General features: G+C 47.8%; 1 protein-coding gene across 2 annotated transcripts in view; it reads right to left on the bottom strand.

Annotated features, from left to right (window-relative positions):
* IQSEC2 (IQ motif and Sec7 domain ArfGEF 2) overlaps window positions 1-24075 on the bottom strand; it is a 76349-nt gene that overhangs the window by 16212 nt on the left and 36062 nt on the right. Inside the window, exons 3-5 of one of the 2 annotated variants that reach the window (XM_088833531.1) lie at window positions 23971-24066; window positions 3345-3606; window positions 2119-2520 (exon numbers count right to left, since the gene is read on the bottom strand). In XM_088833531.1, coding sequence (XP_088689657.1) covers window positions 2119-2520; window positions 3345-3606; window positions 23971-24066 — 760 coding nt within the window. The remainder of the gene's footprint in view (window positions 1-2118; window positions 2521-3344; window positions 3607-23970; window positions 24067-24075) is intronic. The other variant, XM_055438626.2, reaches the window with a different exon arrangement.

The raw sequence follows: 24075 nt of genomic DNA, 5'->3' as shown, positions 1-24075 counted from the left end.
GGATTTTCTAGGCAAGAGTACTGGAGTGGCTTGCCATTGCCTTCTCTGCTGCCTTCCCTTAGGGTAAACCAAAATCCCAGCTGCCTCTGGGCTCCCGGAGCCCTCTGTCTGGTTCTCTCTTAGGAAATCCATGATATTTAGCCTTGAGAATCTGGACTGAAGCTGGCCTCACTCTGGTATCTAGCCTCCCAACTGGTCCCTAATGATCCCCACCTCCTGCTATTCACACCCTCATGTGCCATAGTGTCCCAGGGTTGGTCTGTGGGACCGGCAGCATCTGGCAAATGTGATGGGATGTCCCTTCTGAGATTAGGTTAGGAAAGACTGCAGCTTCTATCCTGAGTACTCTCACTCGCCTGTGCTCCCTCTCTCAGATCCCCCACTCTGGGGGAAGCCACACTGTGAGCAGTCCTGTAGAGAGGCCCATGTGGTAAGGCCCTGAATCCTCCTGCCAACAGCCAAATGAGTGAGCTTGGAAGCAGACCCATTAACCCTAGTCAAGCCTTTAGAGACTACAGTCCCACCCTACAACTTGATCACAGCCTCATGAGAGACCCTAGGCGAGAGCCACCAGTCAAGCCACCCCAAGATTCCTGGCCCTCAGAAACTACATGGGAGAATAACCGTTATTTAAGCTCAGTCTTTACATTCAGTTTTAAGCTACTAAATTTTGGGATCATTTGTTATGCAGCAATAGATACTTCCCCATTAGACTTGACTAGCACTGAGAGGTGGGCCCAGGCCTGGTTCCTCAATCTCCCCACCAGACTATGAGGCCAGTACTTGAGGGATGGGTCCAGGCTGGGTTTCTCTCTTTTTAGCTCAGCTTGACACACTGATTGACACAGAAGAGATGTTCAATGAAATATGTCATATGAATGCATAAATGAGTGATTTAGATCTTCCCTTTACTACTTCTTTCCTGTCTTCTACCTGCCTCCTCTCCCAACCTCATCACTAACTCCAGAGAAGCATGACCAAGCTTAGGACAGGGCCAGATCACAGAGGCTAGAGCAGAATGATTTCTTCTCTTATACACTTTCATTCATTCATTCAACAATTTTTACCAAATACCTTTTTGGTTTCAGGAAGGAAACTAACATGTACTTAGCAAATGCCATATACTAGGTGCTTTCAGATATATTACCGAGTTGAACTCAATCTTCCAAACAACTCTAAAATGATGGTTTTATCTTCATGTTATTGATCACATTTCAGTGGAGTTAAACAGTTTTCCCACAGCCACAGAGCTGGGAAATGGCAGAACTGGGATTTGCACCTGATCAGCTGTGCTGACACAGTCCAAGCCTAGAATGATCTCCCACCACTATCACTGCCACTTACATTCCCACCCTTCCCTGCTTTTCCTGATGCAATGCTTATGCAAGCAACACCCTTCTGACTATCTCTAACTTGCTAACTCTTCGCTGCCTGCTAAGGCCCAGCTCCAGTGCTGTTTTCTCAAAGAAGCCTGCTCTCGTCCTCCCAGAAGAAAATTCCCTCTCCCTCCTCTGGGTTCCTACAGCACTATATGCAATCTCTTCGCATGGCTCCGAGCACACTCTTTCAGGAAACAGTCCTGTGCCCATGTGCCTGCTATTTCCTGCTCACTTGGGGAGATGCTTGAGAAAAAGAATCCTGGCCAGTTCATCTGTTTCCCCTACAGCGCCCAGCACAGAGCCTGGTCCACGATCGTGTGGTATAAGGGAAAGCTTTGGAACCAGACAGAGCTGAGTCCCAATACAATTTGGAAAAGTCACTTCACCTCTCAGGGTTGTGGGGCCTCAGTTTCCTCCTCTGTAAAACCAGGATAGCACCCCCAGTCTCGAAGGCCATTTTGAGGCATATAGAGGGCCTGATATAGAGTAGGAGCTGTTAGTTAGGCCTTAACCTGATAGTGGCTCATGTTCCAGAGTGAGAACTTGCTTGTTTGAACAATATAATTTTTCTCTTGTCAATCTTTTCTCATCACCCTCACAGTCCCTACTCAGATGGTAGCTATTTGTTGTTATCAAAACAACAACATGTTGGGCAACTTCTTTGAAGTACAGGTAAAAGGTTGTAGTAGTAGCCAGAGCATGGAGATGGAGAGGAGAGGCCCTTTTCAGGGATGCTGACCTGTTTGGAGAAGGAGTCCTCAAGCTCTGTGATGTCGTTAGAAAACTCTCCAGATGTGGTGACGGAGCTTCCCCCACCATCGATGCCCCCTCCGCAGGAGCCGCCATATGGGAGCCCCCGTTCAAGCCGGTGGCTCCGGGCCCCAGCCATGGCACCCTCGTCCAGCGAGGCAGGCTTGCCCTCGAAGTACGCGGGATTCTGTGCCTTCTCATATTCCTCAAAGGAGAACTGCATCCGCATGTTGGAAAGGATGATGCGGCGGGACATGCGACTCTCTGAAGCTGAGCTGCGGAGCCGCTCAAAGTTCTTGTTCATACGGTACTGGCGGAAGGCCGTCTGGATGGTCCTGGCGGCCCTGCGGCTCAGGAAGGAGCCCCCATACTTCCTCTCCAGCATTTCCACCTGGCAGGGGAAGGTGGAGGGGAACAAAGTCAGAAACTCACGACAGCCTCCTCACCTCCCTGGGCCTCAGCCACACCACCCACCAAGTCATAGCTAACTGCTTACAGCTGCCTGGATGCACCAGGCTGGGGCCCGTGTGGTGTTCTCACTTTAGTATTGGATAGCACATGTCACACGGGACTGAATTGTGGTTTTCTTTTTTTTTTATTTACAAAAAGTAGATGTTCACTATTTAAAAAGAAAAGAAACAGAAGCTAAAACAGGAAAGAAAGGAAGACATAAATTGAAGGCAAGAAGGAGAAAGAAGAAGAGAGAGAGGAAGGAAAGGGAAAAGGGAAGGAGGGAAGGAAGGGAGGAAGGAAAGAAAGTTGCTTTACTTAAACTCCCAACATCTAGGCATAATCACAATTACATTTTGGGATATGTCATTCCAGCTTTTTTTACTTCTGTACACAGTATTTTGTGCCCCCACTTTTGGCTAAACAATATCTTGTGTGATACATGTGTTCTGAATTTGTCAACCTACATGTGTGCTTCTCCCCTTACACTGAGATTATTGAGGACTTGGTCTTTTATCTACACATCTCCAGTGCCCAGCATGGAGCTCACTAAATGTTTGCTGAGTGAATACAAGACTCAGTGGATGGATGGTGAATGGGTCAGTGAGGTCCCGGTCAGGTGAAGGGTTCTTCTTCCATTCCAGTCTCACCATCCCTCCCTGGACACTACCTTCGAGCATCACATTCCAATCTCTCCCTTGGTCCTCTCACCTCCCCCATCCCCACCGGCACCCCCATCCCCGACCAGAGCCATCTCTTGGGTACCTTCTTGTCCTGCAGGTCCGTGGAGAGTTCATAGCTGTCCGACAGGGCCTTTGAGCGCTTTATCTCCTCCTCCTCCTGCTTCCTCAGGGCAACACTGGCTGGCTGGAGGCGCGCCCGCTGAGCCCAGGGAAGGCCCACCCCAGCAGGGGGGCCCCCCATGTGGCTGCTGGTAGGGGGAAGCTGGCTCAGCCGGTAGGGGGGTTGGCTCCCAGGACTATCAACCGCTGTGCTCAGGTCACTGCCTGGGGCATCACCCTCCACACTGTGGGGATGAGATAAGATGAGCCAGGATGTGGGAACAGGAGACAGGCCTGCTGGGCCAGACTGAGAGTGGGTGGACCAGATCCCTTCCCACAGCACCATCCTCCCCAGCCTCCTCACAGATACAGACCCTAATACTTAAAGGCCAGAGGATAGCCCTACCCCCAAAGTTGTCTTCTTATTCCCCTCACAGTCCTATCCCTTCCCCTTCAGCCCTGTCCCCTCCCCTTCAGCCCCGTCCCCTCACAGCTCCATCCTCAAATGCCCCCTCCCCCCTCACAGACCCTCACCCTTCACAGCTCCATCCTTTCAGACTCCTTTCCCTTGAGCCAGGTCTTCTCACTGTCTTGTCCTAACTCCTACTCTACCCTTACAGCCTGGGCCCTTCATGGCCAGGTCCCCTCACAGCCTTATCCTCAGACCCATTTCCTTCCACTCCTACCCCTCAAGTTCCTTTTTCTAATCATCTTAGCCCCTAAGAGCTCTGTCCCCAAATGCCCCCTCCCTTGAGGGACCAGTTCCCTTATATCCCCACCCCCTCAGACCTCTTCCCCTCCCAGCCCAATCCCCAGCACCATCCCAGATCAGCTCTGTCCCTAGACCTGAGCCTACTCCTACACCTTGCACACCCAGGCTCTCCCCTGCTCACCCAGCCCTGCCCCCAACAGCCCCACCTCTGCCCCCAGAGGCCTGGGCTCCAGGCCTGGCCAGTTCTCAGTGTTCCCTGGCTGCCAGGCCAAGGGCTCAGTGACAGTGGGAGGCGCCTCCCACCAGCATTCTCACAGGTAAAGAGCTGCCCTGCGGGGCAACTTCCTTTTTCTCCTCATGGCCTCCTCTGCTCAGCTCGGGGGAGGGGAACAAGGGCGAAGAGTGGTAGGAGCGGGGCACTGGGTCTTGCCCGCCCTGGTTACCCAGAGCTGTTGTTCTGCCAGACCTGCTCCCATGGTGCCATGGCAACCAGGCTGCCAGGGAACTCAGGTGGCGACAGAACCCAGCGCTCTGAGCTCTGAGCCCAGGCAGGCACGGTGAGGAGCCACAGAGATGGGAACAATGGAGGGGGTTTGGGAGGGGGGACAGGCAGGGAGAGGCATGGAGGGGGTTGTGGGGGGAATGGGTGTGGCTGAGGCCCAGAGAGTGGTCTGGTTTGGGCAGCACTGGAGCTCTTGGCCAGTGAAAGGGTTAAGGGGCCACTCCCTGGCCCCTACCTGACAGAGGGCAGGGCACAGGACCAGAATGGGGGGCAAGCTGGGGTGGGTGTAGGGAGGCTCCCAGCCATTTCAGGAGTTCGAGCTACAGTGGGCTTGCCAGCCTGACAGAAGAACACTTTGGCCTGGGGGCTTAGGGGCTGGGGGCAGTGGGTACAACGCTGGTGCTGGCTCTGCGCTAATGAGGGCTCCTGCCCACTGCTCATCCCCGACCCTCCCAACTGTTAATCTGCAACACTGTCAGGAACAAGGTGGAAAGAGACTGAGCGGCTGCCCTGAACCCCAATGCTCTCTCCTCCTGGGCCTCTGGGGCCTGTGAAATCCCCCTTCAGGGGTAAGACCCAGCCCAGTGCCCCCCAGGCATCTAAGATGTACCTCTCTCCCGTTCAGGACTGCAGGATCCCACCCACCAGCCTCTCAAACCTCTCCCCCACCAGCACATGCCTCCCAGTTTTGATCAACTGGCTCCTTTGTTCACGAACCATCCATGGTTCCCACTTGAATTCCTCCAATTAAAAAGAGAGAGAGAGAGAGAGAGAGATAACCCAAGTCCTTGTTGTGGCATTTGAGGCTTCTCCAAGACACAGTAGCTAATGTTTTGTTGCTGTTCTGTCGCTCAGTCGTGTCCAACTTTTTGTGATCCCATGGACTGCAGCACACCAGGCTTCCCTGTCCTTCACTATCTCCCAGACTTTGCTCAAACTCATTTTCATTGAGTCGGTGATGCCATCCAACCATCTCATCCTTTGCTGTTTAGCAAGGCACTATTCTTGTGCTTAGTCACTCAGTCGTATCCGACTCTTTGCAATGCTATGGACTGCAGCCCGCCAGGCTCCTCTCTCCATGGGATTCTCCAGGCAAGTATACTGGAGTGGGTTGCCATTTCCTCCTCCAGGAGATCTTCCCCAGCCAGCGATCAAACCCAGGTCTCCCACATTGCAGGCAAATTCTTTACCGTCTGAGCCCACCAAGGCTACTATTCTTACTGCTTCACATTTAATAACTTGCTTACTCTTCAAAACAACCCTATGAGGTAGGTATTATTAATCACCTTCATTTTACACGTAAAGAAACTGAGGCCCAGAAAGGTTAATAACATATCTATGGTCGCACAGCTATTAATGATAAAGCCAGGATTCAAATCCAGGCAGTGTGACTCCAGAGTTCACACTCTTAAACATTAAGCCACACTGCAGAGTTGGCTACCAGGCCCCCACCCCATCCACTCTTGCCTCCAACCTTGCCCAAATCCTGCTCCTCCCCAATACTCCCATTGTCCTTTCCACCTTCCCAACTGCTCATACAGTACTTTCCACCTGGAATGCTGTCCCTCTCATCTTCTACCATCTGCAATCTGAGAACCCCCCCACACTCCCTAGTTCCATCAAAAGTCACCACTAAGAAGCCCTCCTGAAGCCCGCCTCCAGCCAGAAATGACGGCTGATCCTGTTCAGGGCTCCCACACACAGCACATGTCTGTCCTTCTTTTTATGTAGCAGGTTAGCTTTGGCAAAGCGTGACAGCTATTTGTGTTCCTGACTCCCAGAATCCCAGCAGAGGAAGAGAGTTTGGTAATTTCCCTGCTAGGATAGAGCACAAGGCCCGGAACAGAATAGGTGCTCAGTAAAAGCTTCTGGAGGGAGGAAGTCAGTGAATGAGCTCTGGTGGCTGGGCTAATAAATCCTCTCACCTGAACTCTGACCTCAACTCCAGTCTCCTCTTCCCAATCCATTCTCCATTCTGTGGCTAGAGAGAGCTTTCCAAAGTAGAAATCTGACCATGTTGCTCCCCCACTAAAACCCTTCCATGGCTTCTCATAACTCATTCAACAAATGACAATTGAGCCCTTTCTACATGCCACAAACAGTGCTAGGTGCTGGAAATATAATCATGAGCAAGACGTGTGAGTTTTGTTCCCTCAGGGAGGTGACATTCTAGTGGGAGAGGAAGACTATAAATATATACTATCGTTTCAGGCAGGGAGAAGTGCTAGGAAGGAAAATACAGCAGGCTGATAAAAGGTGCTGTTTTAGATGTGGTAGTCAGAGAAGGGCTTTTTGAATAAATGGCATATAATCAGAGAAGTGAGGGAGCAAACTGTGTGGTTATCTGAGGCAAGAGCAGTCCAGACAGAGGGTAGAGCCAGTGCAAAGGCCCTTAGGTAGAACTGTGCCTGGCATGTTTGAGGAACAGCCAGGAGGCCGGTGTAGCTAGGGCAGAGTCAACAGGGAAGATGAGATCAGAGAGGTAATGGGAGCCAAATTGTGAAGGGCACTGAACCCATGATAAAGACATTGGTGTTTGTTATGATTGTGATGAGCAGAGAAGGGACATGATCTAACTTATGTTTTACAGGAATCATCACCCATAGGATAACCTCTAGCTTCCCTACCTCACCATAACCTCGCTTTCCTCCTTCCTCACCATAACCATGGATGGGTCTCCTGACCAGACCTCTGCCTCATATACCCTCTGCCCCTTTACCCCAACCTGGTGACCTCCTGCTCACTCTTCAACATTTAGCTAAGGTGTGACCTTCCATGTCTTCCTGAGCCCTTCACACAGGATGGCTTACAGGCCCCTCTTCTGTGCTGCCATAGGGCCCTATAGTCAACTCTATCCCTAGAGCAAGGGCATTAATTGGCTCATTGTGTGTGTGTGTGCTTAGCCGTATTCAACTCTTTGCAACCCCATGGGCTGTAGCCCACCAGGTTCCTCTGTCCATGGGATTTCCCAGGCAAGAATACTGGGGTGGGTTGCCATGTCCTCCTCCAGGGGATCTTCCTGACCCAGGGATCAAACCTGCATCTCATATGTCTCTTGCACTGGCAGGTGGGTTCTTTACCACTAGTGCCACCTGGGAAGCCCCTTGAAGGCTTACAATTTACTGAGGCAGGCACCAGTAGCCCCATTTTATAGAGGAGAACACTGAGGCAAGAGGTCACGTAAACTTGCTCGAGGTCACACAGGATGCAAATCCAGAGCCTGGGCTGCCTTCTCATGATATCTTGTTGCCTCTCCCTACTTCGGGCCCCACGCTGCCCCTGGTTTTCACCTCAGCGGCCGTTCTCCCCTCGAGAGCTCTCTCTTCTGCTTTGGTTGCAAAGGTAATAGGGACAGGGAGGTCAGGCTGTCAACACAGCCTCCTAAAAAGGACAGAGATTGAAGGCATCATACACATTGCTGAAGGAGTGGGACCTGGGAACGTGGGATCCCTTAACTCAGAACCCCCAGAACACCAAGGAACATACTAATAATGTGGAAAAATCTCTCTTACATAGACTCATATTCTCTCTGTGTGTCTCTCACTCACACACATGCACACACACATGCACACACACAGAAGATGTTGTGCAGTAACAAGCGGGGTGGACCTAGGTTCAGGTCCTGATGGCCATCCACCTGCTGTGTGAGCCTGGGTGTGTCTCTTTATCTCTACACACCTCCGTTTCTCATCTTCGTGGAGCTCAAAATGCTATTCCCTCTCTGGATTCCTGGACTTCAGAAAGGCCCTGGGAGACCTACCTCTCCCCAGACTCCTCCAGCCAGGAGCAGGAGCAAACTTGCGCATTACACAAACAACCACAGTATAAAGCTGCAAGTTCTCAGGGCTGGGGAACGAAGGAAGTGCTGGGGGAGCTCAGGAGAAATTTTTCTTGCTGGGGAGGGGGCCAGGGGCTAAGCAGAATAAAAATAAACTCTCACTTACAGCACACCTTCCCTGTGTCAGGCATTTTCTGCACATATTTTAACTGCATGGCAAATCGGAAAGAAGAATTAGGATTTCGATTTTGCAGGTGAGGAGAAGACTCCGAGGGGGAAATTTAGGCCAAAGGTCTCAGGACTAGCAAGTGGCAGAACAGGAATTCAAAGCCCAGAGCCTGTGCTAGTTCCCTTGCTGCCTTGAAGGCTTCCTGGGGTGGGTGGAGTGGGGGAGCTATGGAATAGGCCCTTGCCTAGGAGGAGTTGGTAGAGATGAGGCGTGAAGGACTGGGGGCCAAGGCACTATGATGGGGAGAAGCAGGGCAGGATGGGCTGTAGGGATTCGGGGTAGCATGCCCATGGCAGGGGCACTGACCCATTCCGGCTGCTGCCCCTAATGGGAGGTCTCTCTCCCTCCTCTTTATTGGCACTGCCCAGAGCCAGGCAGCCAGCAGGGGATGGAATCAGGATGCAGTTGCCATGGAAATGAATGGCGGCTGTTGCTATGGATACCATAAGATGAGGGTAAGAGGAAGCTAGGGATGCTGAGGACTATCCCCATGATGACTTGGGCTGAAGCGGGGGACCGGAAGTTAGAGACAAGAGAACAAGATAAGGAGGTCAGCACACCTAGATGAGGAAAGAAGTGTTGGGCTCTGGAGGAAGACTGGGCAAAGAGACCAGACCCAGCAGGGGCTGGGGGCAGAGGGGCGGAGGGGCTGAAGTCACCTCCCTCTCCCCTAATAGCTTTTCAGCAAGCTGTTTCTCTTGCCCAATCCCAGCGCCATGGAGACTCTGAACCTGAGGCCAGCCCAGCTTGGTACAGGGACTTGCAGGGAAGGGGGAAGCCATCGCAAGGGCTCATTGGGTACCCAGAGGGCGACGTAGGCTTGGGAGCACAGAGATCAGGTTTGAATCTCAGCTCTGCTTCCTTTGCAGCCCTAAAAATAATAGCTGTCATTTACTAAGGACCTACTTTTAGCTAGGCCCAGCAACTCTGCAAGGTCTGGGTTGTTTCCCTTGAAGGGAATAATACAGATGAAGAAACTGAGATGCAGAGAGATGAAGTCATTTGCCCCAAGGTCTGAAATGTTCAGCAGTGCAGGAGCCAGGAGTCAAATCATCACTCATGCCCGTACCCACCAGCCCAGCACCGAGCAGCCCCTCTGGAGCCATTCTCCAGTTCCCTGTGCCTTCACACAGTGACACACAGAGGGCCAGACGCTGAGTAAATATTTGTGGAGTGTTTGAGTGAGAAAGTGACCCAGGAGAAATCAGGAAAGACTGAGGTTAAATGGAAGAAGTGCCTGCCTTTGAGAGCAATGACTCACTGGTTTGCCTGGCCAAGGGTAGAAGATGCTCAGAACCGGCATGGACTTTTTGAACCATCTAATTCCAGAGATCCAAATGAAGGCTCACAAAGTCAAAGTGACTTGCTTGCTCAGGGTCACACAGGATGAGAACCCCAATTCCCTATCTTCTAGGCCAGTATCCCACTTGCAGCTTTTTAGCTGAATCTGTCTAGTCCCCACTCCACCCCCAGTCCCTGGAAGCTCCTAGATGTTGGCGACAGCAGGCCCCTTGCACTTTCCAGGCTACAGCAAGCTGATCCATAGTGCCACGCCTGTGCCCGATCTCTTGGCTTCTTCTGCCCATGGTGTCTTCCCTCTCTCCTCCACCTGCAACCTTCGCTGATCTGGCTGAGCTCATCTCATCTTGTGGCACTCCGAGCAGGCGAGGCCTCCTGGGAAGTTGGTTCTGACTCACTCCCACTCCCCACAGACCCTGACAGGATCAGATACCATCCCTTTATGTTTTGTGCACACTCATGTCACAGGCCGTCCTTGTCACTGGCTAACTTGAGATTCTCTGTTGAAGTGTTCATTGCCTACACTGCTCCTGTTTCCCATGGGCGGTGGCCTGGTCTGATTTACTGCTGTGGACCCTCCCTATGCCCAGGCCAGCGCCCCGCAGCTACCTGGGTCCCCTAAGACCAGAGCTGGCAGCCATGTGTGTGTGACCATCTAGCTTGACAACTGCCACCCTAAAAGCCACAGCTCCACATGCTCAAAAGCCACTGACACATATTCTTATGATTATCTCCACCCGGGACACACAGAGAGTCTGCCAGGCACAGAAATTTGCCACCTCACACAATCGACCTCACACATTCAGAATCCCTCACACCCAGTCTCATACAATCACATTCTCTCAGATACACAACCGTATATAACCTTTCATTCTTCTCTCACCTGCTGGCCTCATGCATACAACTGCACAGGCACACACGTTTCCCTTACAACTGAGAGAAACCTTCCCCATTCCCATACCATAGGCCCTCACCCACTTCAGTTGCCTATACAGGAGTCTACACCCCCATATCTCCCATGATAGCCATCTGATCTTCAGTTGAGCTCCTGTGCCCCTCAAGTTTCATCTCCAATCAAATGAAGGGTAAAATGGTCTCTCCCTCCACAGCCAAAGGTCACCGAGACTCACACACCCAGCTTGAACAGAGCAATCTACATACCATTCCCCAATACAACTCTGGAGCTCTCCACCAGGTTTTGGTCCATGCTGTACCTGACTCTCTAATGCCTCCTCACCTCTCAAACCATCTATTCAAACCCTTCCCAGCCTTCCATTCTTGCCCCTCTTCCTCCAGCAATTCTTGGACACCACCCCCACCACAAATGATTCAGACATCTCCCTCCTCTTTGGGCCAGGAACATAGTTTGCTCATTACTGAAGCCATATCTGCTCAATCACTTCTGCCCTTCAGGAAAGTACCCTGCCTACTTTCCCAAAAGGCATTTTCATTTCCCCTGAGAGACGGAGAACTTAAGGAGAACACAGTCACTGTCTTACTTTCGGTCTCTCATGGTATTTAGCTTGAAGCCTTGCACACAGTAGGTATTTGAGCAGTGTCTTCGGGAAGAGTAAATAAAGGAGACAGAAAGAGAGAGGGAGGGACAGAGTGAGGGAAGAAATAAACGAGAATTTGAAAGAGTGAGTGAGGAGCTCAGTTGAGTGCCTAAGTCAGTTAAGCAGCGAGTGAAGAGTGAGGCAAGCCTCTGGAAAACTACCTGAACGTGTGAAGGGTATGTTGAAGGGAGGAGGGAAAGAAAGGAGAGGAGAGACTCTCACCTGGGCCTTAATCAAAACAGGAGCCACCAATCACTGTGCAGTCGCCAACCATGCATTAGACCCTATGCTGAGCTCCTTGTGTTTCTTCTTGCTAATCTTCATGACAACCCACAGAGGTAGATCTATTCTCACTATACTCAAGAAGAAAATGAAGCTCAAGGAGAAGAAAATATTTGCTCAAGGTTATACAGAGAGTAAGTGGCAGAACCATAAGGTAAACTCAGATTTTTCTAATGCAAAAAAAAAAAGCAAGGCTCAGAAAGGGAAAACAGGGGCAACGAGCCCACTTGAAAGTCTCCTGGCTTTGCTCCTAACAGACTCATCACAGAAGGTGTAGGTCCTTCAGCTCACAGACACCTTCTGCCTTCCTGCCAACAGCCTCTGGGGATTCTTAGAACCAGTCTCTGGCAGGTGCAGGAAATATTTAGGGTCATTGCATCTGGAGGCAGCGGCTTTCCCTCAGACTCCGAGATCCCTAAAGCTGTAGAATCGGAACCTTGAAAGTACAAAATCAAGGACTCGTAACATCACAGAATGTTAAAAGCGTACCATCAGAATTTTTTAAATGGTAGAATCATGAAATCTTAAAACCACCGTATTGCAGAATCCCCAAATCACAGCATCATAGAAATAGAAACACATGGAATGTGTCACTGAATTATCCTCTCTTCAATTCATGTAATCATAGTTTCTTAAAATTGTACCATCTCAGATTCACAGAATGTCAGAGCTGGAGGAGCCCTTGGAGATCCTCTGGTCCAAATCCCCCTCCTCCTTTTACACATGGGGAAACTGGGTAGCAGAGAGGCCAAGCCACGTGTCCCAAGTTGACCAGCTCATGCCACCTCAGGCTGAAGAAGGCTCTAGGCCTGCCCATGGCAAGAGCACCTCACCATTCATTCATTTATTGAGTGCCTTCTGGGTGTTGACAATACCAGGAATCAAACCCTAGTCTCTTTCCCAGCCCCTGTTCCCAGCCCTAGATAGGAAAGAAGGTAAGGCCCTGGTGGAGATGGGGAGAGGGAAGTGGGTAGGGTGGAATATACATCAGACAGAGAGAAGAGATCAGCTTTTATTGATGGAAATTCTTTTGTACACAGCGACACGCACTCTGAAAGGCCTTTTCCTCCTGATCATATTTACAGAGCACTATGGGAGCGGCAGGGGGCACAGGATGAGGCCGTCAAGCAGAAGAGATGGCAGCAATGGCCACAGCGAGGGAACGAGTAGGCTGGGTCCCAACCCCTTCTGGTCCTCTAAGCCCTAGGCACCCTGCATCTCTGTTTGTGCTCACAGAGGACAGAGGTAGGTCCTTGGGATGTCATTTGGAGACCTCTCCAGGAGTGGCAGGCTCCAGGGTGCCTGGGAAGTGGGGTGCGGGTACGGGAGGGTCCAGGTTTCAAGCTCCAAGCTCTGCTGCTCCCACATTTTAGTCAGACCAAGGGCTCCAGCCTTTATAATTCGGGGGCTGAAGTCCAGGGGAGACAGCAGCAGGGGTGGGAATTCCAAGAAGGGAGTGGGCAAAGATGGGGCAGGATGCTTGCCCATCTGGTTCCTGAAGCAGGGACGGGGTCCCATGGGGGATGGCGGGGGTGGGGGCTGGTTAAGGCTTTTGCTTCTGCATAGAAAATGACCCTTGTCCTCTCAGTTACCGAGAGGAGGGACTACTGCACTCGGAGGCCGGACAGCAGAACTGATGAGCGTCTTCCTCTTCCTCTTCCTCAGTCTCCTCCTCCTCCTCCTCTTCCCTGGGGCCAGGAAGGGCAGGGTAGAGGCCACAGGCGGCGGGTGACAGAGAGAGGCAGAGGCATTAGTTTGCAGAGCAGGGGAGATACAAGAAGGTCTGGAACCAGGGAGGTGGGGCTAGGATGGGGGTTGGAATGGGAAGGCCAGCGTGACCAACAGGGCCACACCCATCTTAGTCTCCGAGGAGCCTGTTCCTAGTCCCTCTCTGGGGCTGGCCCTCCCCGACACTCAGGCTGGGCTCCAACTTAAGGTTACACCCAGAGTAAGTAAACTCCCTTTCTGATCAGACTGGTGCCCAACCTTCATTTTAATATAAATAGTAGCAACCAGCTCTGTGCTGGCACTTTGCATGCATCATCTCATTTAACCCCTGCAACAACTCTGCAACATTTTAAAGATGAAGGAATTGAAGCTCAGAGAGATTAGATAACAGCCCACGGCCACACAGCTGGATTAGTGGTAGAGTCAGGATTTAAACTTGGAAGTTCTTGGAGATCCAAGTCTCAGACTCTGCCCACCAGGTCCTTTGGGTGGACTTGGTACTATCTCCAGAAATCCATCCTGCCCTTGAAGGACAAAGATTTGTATCTCCTGAAGGCTTCAAGGTTTGGAATGTGGGAGATGTTAGAAATGGAGTGTGTGAAGTCCACAGCTTTGGAAGCAAACAGACCTGGGTTCCGAGACCAGCTCTACAAGTGTTTCTAGGCTGTGGCCCCAGGCATGTTAATGCCCCTCTTGGAGCTTTGGTTTCCTCATCTGTAAAAATGGGGCTTATGGTGCCAACCTCACAGGATTGTTGCAAGGACTGGAATACATATCAAGTGCCTGGCAAACAAGAGCGATAGGAACATGGTGATGGTGGTGAACTGTTCAGGAACTGAACCTAATTAACAAGGTGGCCCTTTGCACTCACACAGAAGCACCACAGTGGTGGGAGGAATCATTGCAGGAACAAGCACACGTTTCTCGGGTCTTGCGGAACAGTACCAGGGACCAGTCACTGGAGTTGGACTACAGTTTCATGGGGTGGATGGACAGGCAGGGGAGCTGGGGCAGGACCAGGTGTCTTGGGAGTGAAAAAGCTGACAGATCTCCTAGGGATAGTGAATGAAACAGTCTTACCCCACTCCCAGACCCCTTGGCTTGGGGGATGAAGGAAATATGGAATCCAGGGTACTGGAGGATCGGGAAGACATGGGAAGGAAAGAGGATAGGCAAAGGGAAGGCACTACTGTCCATGTGACAGACAAGGGTGCACGGGTGCCCGCATGCGCGTACACGTACACACACACACACACACACACACACACCCTCCTCATACTCAGAGCTCCCTCTGACACATTGCTCCACAGACTCACTGAGTCAGCAAAACCACATGAGCCAGGGCTCCAGTCCTGGGCAAACAGCTCTTCCTTTCAGAGTCTCCCATTCCTCATCTATAAAAGGAGACAGAAACTCCACACTTCTCAAGGCTGTCACGAGTAACAAATGATCTTCCAGTCCCCTAGCTCGCTCCCCTCCTATCCAAGTCAGGCCCCTGCTACCCTTCACCTGACAGTGCAGTCATCTCCTGATTTTCTCTCTCTACTCTCCTGGACCACTTTAGGCTTCCTATATCCCACCTTTGAGTATGAATCTCCTGCTCAGACACCCACCTCGGCTCCCCTTTGCTTCCTGCATAAAGTTCAGATTCCTCAACCTGACATTCAAAGCTCCCCCACCCTATGGCCTCACCTGGCCTTTCCTGTCAGATGGAAGAAGCATAGGCTTTAGAATTAGACAGACCTGGGTTTAAGTATCAGCCCCATCTACTATCTAGGTAACTCTGAGTCCATTTCTTCACCTCTCTAGGACTTACTTTCCTTATCTGCAAAATGAGGAAACACCTATTCTGTAGGTTATGGTGGGAGTAAGTGAATTCAAGTATGTAAAGCACCTGCCACAGGGTAGGTTTGGCGCCTCACACATGGTAACTATTATTGTGACTGTCAGCATCAGTGGCATCAATGTTATCCTGCTCACTCTAGCCCAACCTTCATGAAACTAGCTTGTCCGTTCTTCTGTCAACATGAACCAGCCTTTTCATGCCTCTCTGCTTTTGCTGACTCTTTCTTTCTCCTGCACAGAGCTTTGCCCATTGAAATCCTATCTGAACTTCACAACCCAGCTCAACTGCTGCTTCTTGCAGGAAGTTCTCCCTGACTTCCAACCAGAAATATTCTTTGCTTCTTCCTAGCACCAGCATCCATGCTCTCCATGTTGTTGCTTTGAACTTTTCCAAGGTATTTCTTTCACCAATTCCCTTAATGCTCTTGTATTCCCCCCCCCCACCACTATCTCTGCTTTCCTTCCCTGTGGGAAAGAGAGGACACCTATACTATTTAAGGCCAGTCTCTCCACCCAGGCTCTGGAGCCCACCCCTGCTACCTCCTCCATAACAATCATCCCCTCTCCCTCCAGTATTTCAACCTCTCCCTCTCTGTTGCCTCCTTCCTACCAACATTTATAGAAGCTCAAGTCTCTCCCATCTGGGAATAAAAACCCTCTGTCTGCCCCCACATCTCCCTCGAGCAATCACTGTCCCTCTCTCCTCTTCACAGATAAGCTTCTTGAGAAATTCGTCTACACTGGCCATCTCCACTTCAGTACCTCCCACGGGTTCTTCAACCCACTGCAATCTGCCTCATGTGCCCACCAAGCCACAGAAACTCTTCTTGGTAAGGTCGCCCAGGACCTCCCACTGGTTAAAGCCAATAGACTTTCTCCCACCCTCATCTTCTCCCAGCTATAACATTTGCCACTCCTAACAAGCCCCTCCTATGCGCAGACGGCTCTTCCCTTCCTCTGCTTCCCTGAGCCCACTCCCTGCTGGTTTTCCTCCTACTTCTCAGGACCACCCCCAGCTCCTCTTCCTCTCCCCATTCCTTATATGTTGGTACCTCTTCTCCAGTTCTGCTCTGGTCCTCTTCTCTTTCACTCCACACTCACTGTCCAGGGATCTCATTCCATTCCATAATTTCAGGTATGGCTGAGGACCCCCACGTCTCTCTCTCTCTAGCATGGACCTCTCTCCTGGGTTCCAGACCCACCAAGCCTAATGCTTGCTGGAAGCTCCACCAAGATGGCCCTTAGGGCCTTCAGAGCTCACAGGGACCTCTCACTCAGCATTTTACCACTGCAAACCTATCCTCCTGCATTGCCCACCTTCGTGAAGGGGTGCCACCACCCAGTGGCCCAAGCCTAGATTCTTCCTGCTCCTTTAGCAAGCGAAGTGAAAGTCACGCAATCATGTCTGACTCTTTGCGACCCCACTGACTATACAGTCCATGGAATTCTCTAGGCCAGAATACTGGAGTGGGCAGCCTTTCCCTTCTCTAGGGGATCTTCCCAACCCAGGGATCGAACCCAGGTCTCCCGCATTGCAGGTGAATTCTTTACCAGCTGAGCCATAAGGCAAGCCCAAGAATACTGGAGTGGGTAGCCTATCCCTTCTCCAGGGGAGCTTTCTGACCTAGGAATTGAACCAGGGTCTCCTGCATTGCAGGCAGTTTCTTTACCAGCTGAGCTACCCGGGAGGCCCTACCTTAGCTTACATCTCTTGGATTACTGGAACAGTCTCCTCCCTAGTTTCCCTTCCTTCTAAAATGCTAACTTGATCATGTTACCTTCCCTCTTCAAGAGCTGCTCGCAGCTCTCCAGCTGCCTACCATGACAAAGAGCCTGGACTCCGCAAACGGCTGTCTGAGGTATATCTAATCTCTGCCTCAGTGTACAGCCTTACCATTTCTCACCTCTAGGCCTTGGCATTCACTATCAGAGCATCTTCTCCCATCTCTCTCACTCACAGTCTTTACAGACTTTGGATGATTGGCTCAAACACTACTTTCTTCAGGAAAATAAATACGTGACTCACAAACCAGAAGTAATTCCTCACCAACATGCATAGAGAAATAAGTGTCTCCAGTGCCACTCAGGATCTCCAAGAACCAGGACGGTAGTTGGCAATTATATCTGAGACCATGGACTTTGGGTGCTGGGCGAGCATTAACAGAGGTTCCCTTTGCCTCCTGCACTATCACCCTGGATTCACATCCCTGGGGCCCTCTGCTAACACGGACTCATCCTTGCCCTCTAGCTTTTTCTCACCTGCTGTTGGGTCTATCTCATTAATAACTCTCAAAGGATTTAGATGCCATAAGGTGAAATTAAAATGCTTCTTTGTGAACAGTGTCCACTGGAGTAAAGCAACACAGTAGCACTGCTCCAAGTCACTTCTTCAATGCCAGCACCCCAGTTTAGGCCTTCCAGCTGGCCTCCATGCATATGATCCATTTTTCATACTGACTGCTAATGTGATGTTTCTAAAACACAAATTTTACCAAATTTTTCTATTTAGTATCCATTCACATGACACTTCATCACTAGCAATACTGGTTCTTAACTTTTTCTAGAGGAACACAAAACTCTTTATGCATTTAATAAAAGCCAGGAACCATCTGTCCAATAGCAAATCCACACAACCAGACAAACACAACATTTTGCATTCAATTTCAGGAGGTTTCCAGGCCACCTGAAGCCATTTGGGACCTGTGCAACCCAGGCTTGTAACAAACCTCTGGCTCTACCCAACAACATCCAGGTTCTTGTGCGTATGCTATTCCTTCTGCCTGGAATATTCTGGCACACTTCACCCTTTCCCCTGACTGCCTCTGAGTCATCCTCTAAGACTCAGCTCTTAGGCTGAGATGACCTGCACCAGCCCTAGGTAGGGCTAGATCTCTCATTGCTGTGGAAGCTACTCCACAGCACCTCCCACCCTGTGATCTCCTTTGTCATAGCCCTCCTCAGTCTCCCCAGCTGACTGGGAATTTGTGGAAGGCAAGAACCTAGCATAGGCCCTGGCCACAGCAGAACTCCCTAAGTGTCTACTGAAATGAACATTAATAATAGCTACCCATTTTTTTGAGCACTCATTATGTGCCAGGCACTCAACAAGGTGAATTCTATTTATGATCTCTTCTCTTTATGACTCTTTACAACCCCATGGACTATACAGTCCATGGAATTCTCCTGACCAGAATACTGGAGTGGGTAGCCTTTTCCTTCTCCAGGGGATCTTCCCAACCCAGAGATCGAACCCCGGTCTCCCAAATTGCAGGGGGATTCTTTACCAGCTGAGCCACAAGGGAAGCCCATGATCTCTTCTATCCCTCAATAAATAAACCCCATGATGCTGGTGGTTCTTTTTAACAGATAAGGAACTAGGCTCAGAGATGTAAAGTCAGTTGTTTAAAGTCACCCAGTTAGTGGGTGCCAGAGGTGGAACTGAAATTTGAGACCATTGCAAGTTTTGGTCCACCATGCTTCCCTGCCCATACTGTGAGATGGCATCAGTAGCAGAATAGGACCATGAATTAGGGCTAGAATGCCCTGCCTGGGCTCCATTCCCCAGGGCCATCTACATTTATTTTCCCTCCTGTGTCACCTTCATGCCAAGAGCAGAGACCTGGCTCTCTCTCTTCTTTTTCTTTCTTTTTTTTTTTTCCTTTTGAACATGCCACACGGCTTACAGGATCTTAGTTCTTTGACCAGGGACTGAACCCAAGCCCTAGCAGTGAAAACACCAAGTCCTAATCACTGGACTGCTGGCAAATTCCCTGGTCTCACTTTTTATAGTGCAACCCCCGGTCCCTTCCCATGTACTATATTCAGCCTCCTCATCTCAAAACCCCACTACAGTCAGGTCCATCCTTTGTCCAGAACCATCCCTAGACATGTACAGCTTTTAAATCCAATCCAATCCAAGGCTACACACTGTCTATCAGGAAAACAAGACATGGGTAGCCCCTGCTCTTCAAGAGTTGATAGTCGTCCAGGAGTTTTACATGTACCATCTCCAATCCTAAAATCAGTCCTGAGAGGTAAATAGGCATTATCCTCATTGCACAGATGAGGAAATAGAAGCTTAGAGGCTTGCTGAGAGTCAAGCTGGTAGGTAGCAGAATTTGGACTTTAATAAAGGTACTGACCCAACTATATTCCCCCATTAGGTCATCCTACTTAGAAGAGGTAAAAAGTAGGCAACCATTTCTGGCAGGATTGGAGGATAAAGGAAAGCTATTACTCTTTCAAGACTTAGTACACATCCACTTTGTAGGGGACAGGTGAGGTGAGGTACCCCTCCTCTGGCAGCACTCTGAACCTATCGTTGTCTATGGGTCTCTCTCCCTTCTAGACTTGAGCTCCCAGACTGTAGGATCAGACACAACTCATCCCCATGTCTCACCAAGGTTCAGCACAAAGCCTAACTGACAGCATGCAGGACAAATGCTTGCTGAATGAATGAGGTGGCATTTGAGCAAGTTATTAAAAGGAAAAATAACATCTGAACAGGTGGATACAGGGGAAAGGTATGGAAGAGGAAGGAAACAAGTTAGTAAAGGCAAGGAACTGGGGCCAAGAAAAAAGGCCAGTAATTTAAAAATTGTGACAGGGTATGCATAACATTTTTTCACTGTTGTTATGAGGGTTTTCTTTTCCTTACAAAAATGGATCATACTATAAGCTCTGTTCTGCAATTTGCTTTTTTTCATAGAATAATCAGTCTTGGAGGTCTTTTCAGGTGAGTATATAGAGATATATCTTATTCTTTTGATCTACTACAGAGTGTGGGTGGATCATGAAAGAAATCCTACTGATGGACAGGTAGGTTATTTTAATTGTTTGCTATTATAAGCAATGCTGCAATGAACATCTTTGCATATATCTGAAAGTAGTTTTGAAGGATTTCTAAAAGGTGAATTGCTGGGCAAAGAATGCACATTTTGTTTAAAATGTAGATAAAAGTTATTTCCGTAGCTTTAACATTTTTATAGACCAGCTAAAAATAAAGATTATTCCTACTCACATAATCCTGTCTTCATCTAAGAAGCATACATCATGCAACCTTTTCATTAAGAGTTGGCCGAGAATGCTGTCCTACAAAAGGGCATGTGATAAAGAGCTGCACAGTGTGGCTTATGTTTGCAGTTGGGGTTGGGGTATTTAGAAAAGGCCTCTAGCTGGCCACGTTGGGGTCTATCTAATAGTGAAACTCTAGAGAAATCTAGCTCCAAAACATAGTTCTCGGCTTGGAAGTGTATGTAAATTTAAGTTTCTGGGGGCACCTAACTAATTGGTCCCACAAGAAAATGGAACCAATTTGTACTCTAATCAAAGAATACACAATTTTGTTTCTTCACAACCATTTTAATCTTCTAAATTTTGGTACTTGAAAGTTAGTATTTTGTTGTTGTTTTAGTTACATTTCTTTAGTTACTTGTAAGCTTCAACATCCTTTCTCATTCATTAGCTGTCTACTTCTCTGAATTGTCAAATCACGTTATTTCTCCACTTTAAATGAGTTGTGCACCTTTTTCTTATTGATTTCCAGGAGATGATATAGATACAGACAGTGTTATTAACCTTTGCCTGATATCTATGTAGCAAATACTTTCCTCTAGCCTGTTATTTCTGTTTTAACTTTGTGTATAGTATCTTTTCCACACAGAAGTTCTTAACTTTATGGCTCCTGAGTTTTTAAGTCCTGCTCAGGAAGACTTCCCCACTCTATTATAAAAATATTCTGGATTTTGCTCTGGTACTTTTACAGCTTTATTTTTTGCATTTGTTTTTGTGCAAGGTAGGGATTTAACTTAAATTTTTTTCTTCTATTTTTTTGTCCATGCTGTGCAGCATACAGGATTTTAGTTTCCAGACCAGGGATTGAACCCATGCCCCCTGCACTGGAAGTGTGGGGTCTTAACTACTGGACCATCAGGGAAGTTTCTTAAATTTTTTTCAAATGGTAGGATTTTTTCCAAATCCTATCCCATTTACTGACTTCCCACTGATTTGAAATGTATTCTTTGTCATAAATTGAATTCTCATATGAATACATGAGTTTGTTTCTAAATTCTCTATTTTGTTCAATTTATGTATTCCTCTATTTATGATATATTTTTTATTTCTGTACATTTATGGTAAGTTTTTAATCTAATAGGGCAAGTCCCCCCTCATTGTTTTTCTTTTTCAAAATTTTCTTAGTAATTCATGGACATTTACTCTTCCAAATGAACTTTAAAACCCAATTACCTGATCCGCAAAGAAAATACCATTAAAATTTTAATGAGAAATACATTGAACCTTTTGATCAAATTGGAGGGGGGTGGAATGTCATTTTAAACCATATTGAATTCTTCCCATCCAAGAATAGGATATGACTCTCAATTTATTCAAGCCTTACAGCCTTTGATGAAATTTTAGTTTTCTACAAATAAGTATTTTAAATTTCTTATAAATTTGCGGGAATTTTCTTTTTTTCTTTGCTATTGTGAATGGAATCTTTTTCTATTATGTCTTCTAATTAGTTATTGATGGTATTCAGAGAAGCTAATGGTTTGGGTATATATTTATCTTGTATCTACCCGTCACACTGAATTTTCTTATTAGTTCTCATAATTTTTCCTTTTATTCTCTTTGATTATCTAAGTAGACAACCATATCATTTTCCAATAATGCTAATTCTCTGATATTTATACCACTTCCTTTTTTTAAATCCCAATGATTAAAACTTCCAGAAAAATATTGGTTAGTGACAGTGATAGGAGTCATCCTTATTTTGTTCTTGAATTGAATGGAAATTTATCTAGCACTTCATTGTTACATTTGATGATTGATTTTGGTCTCTGATAAAAATTCTTACCAAGTGAAGGAGGTTTTCATTCATTCCTAGCTTACTGTACTAGTTACCTATCGTTGTTTAACAAACTGTCCTAATGCAGCAAGAGATAACTAAGGCACTAAGGGTTTTTAAATCAAGAATGGATGTGTAATTTTGTCATTATTTTTTCAGCATTTATGTAGACAGAGTAAAAAGAAAAGATTGTATAACTATTAGTATAATCAATTATAATAACAGCTTTCCTAATGTTAAACAACCCCTGCACTCCTGGGACAGACCTTCAGCTGTCATGAGACAGCCTTCTTTTAATACACTGATGGGTTCAGTTGGAGAATCTGTAATTTAAAATATGTGTTTCTCTATTAATATGTGAAGTTAGGCTATATAGTTTTCTTGGTGTTTTTTTTTTTAATGTTTCCAGTGATACTAGAATGAAATAGGAAGCTGTCCATCTTTTCCTACTAGCTGATCATCAAGACTGGATAGAACCTCCATCATACCTGAACTACCATGTCTGAGGAGAAAACTTTGACCATCTTTTAAATTTCTTCTATACAGTTCTATTCTATTCAGGTTTTCTGCCACTCCTTAAGTGATTTTGGTAATTTATATTTTCCTAGGAAACCACTCATTTCATCTAGATTTTACATTTTTTGGTATAAAATTATACAAAGCACTTTCTCATGACTTTTTAATATTTTCTGAATCTGTGGTTAAATCCCCTTCATCATACTTCATGTTTTCTTGCCTTTTTCTCAATCATATCTGCCAGAGCATGGTCTGTCTAGTTTATTGGTCTTTTCAAAAAACATCTCTTAGTTTATCTCTGTCTTTTAAAAAATATTTGCTTATTTTGGCTGCACTGGGTCACCGTTGCTGTGCAAAGGCTTTCTCTAGTTGCGGCGAGTGGAGGCTACTCTCTAGTTGTGGTGCATGGGCTTCTCATTGCTATGGGTTCTCTTTTTGCAGAGCACAGACTCTAGGGCGTTCAGGCTTCAGTAATTGCTACCCACAGGTTTAGATGCCCCGCGGCATGTGGGATCTTCCTGGACCAGGGATTGAACCAGTGTCCCTTGCATTACAAGGTTGATTCTTAACCACTGGACCACAAGGGAAGCCCAATTTCTGGTTTTATCTATAGTAATTATTTAATTATACTTTCTTTTGGTTGTCCTTTTTATAGAGTCTTGATTGGAATAGGTAGTTCATTTAAGCTGTCTTGTTCTCTAATAAAAGCATTTAAGACTACAAACTTTCTTCTGGGAACCCCCTTGGTCATATCCCATAGGTTTTGTTCTATAATATTCTCAATTGACATTTGCTCTAAATAGTTTATAAATTCCATTCTTGTTTCCCCTTTTACACAAGTATTTTTAAACTTTCAAATGGACCTAGCCTTTTTTGCCATTGCTATTAAGATTTCATTTTATACATTATAATCAGAAAATGTAAAATGTATTTCAGATTATCTTGGAAATAATCTCCTTCCACAAAAGTGCAGGCAGATGGTTTCCTCTGCCTAAACACCCTAACCAATCCTATCCAACAGGCAGACTCTTACTCATCCTACAAAACAGCTCAAATATTACATATTCTAGGACCAACCACTCCCACTTTGGGGGGAAAGTATCTAGAAAAGGGTTTTTAAGGAAGGACAAGCTACAAACAGGCTGTGAATGTCCTCTTTGGTCTCCTGGCCTGGTCCCCCAGTCACTCTCCTCACCCGTTCAGACACCCATTCCACAATCACTCCAGGGGCTAGAGGGAGATGGGGGAGGGGCTGGCAATGATATTCATATTTGTCTGGAGGGGTGAGGGATTGGGGGCGGGGTCTAGCTCTTACCTGCTCTCTGCCAGCCTGCCTGAGGGGGTAAGCTTCATGGAGTCAAGGACCTGAGTAGGACAGCAATACTGGTGTAGAGTATGAGACGCTGTGGACCTGAGAGAC

The sequence above is a fragment of the Moschus berezovskii genome, chromosome X (genome assembly GCF_049115385.1).
Source record: "Moschus berezovskii isolate FMDL1 chromosome X, NW_MosBer_1.0, whole genome shotgun sequence".
Taxonomy (NCBI): Eukaryota; Metazoa; Chordata; class Mammalia; order Artiodactyla; family Moschidae; genus Moschus; species Moschus berezovskii.
The sequence above is the reverse complement of the archived record's forward strand: the minus strand, read 5'-3'. Positions and strand labels throughout refer to the sequence as shown.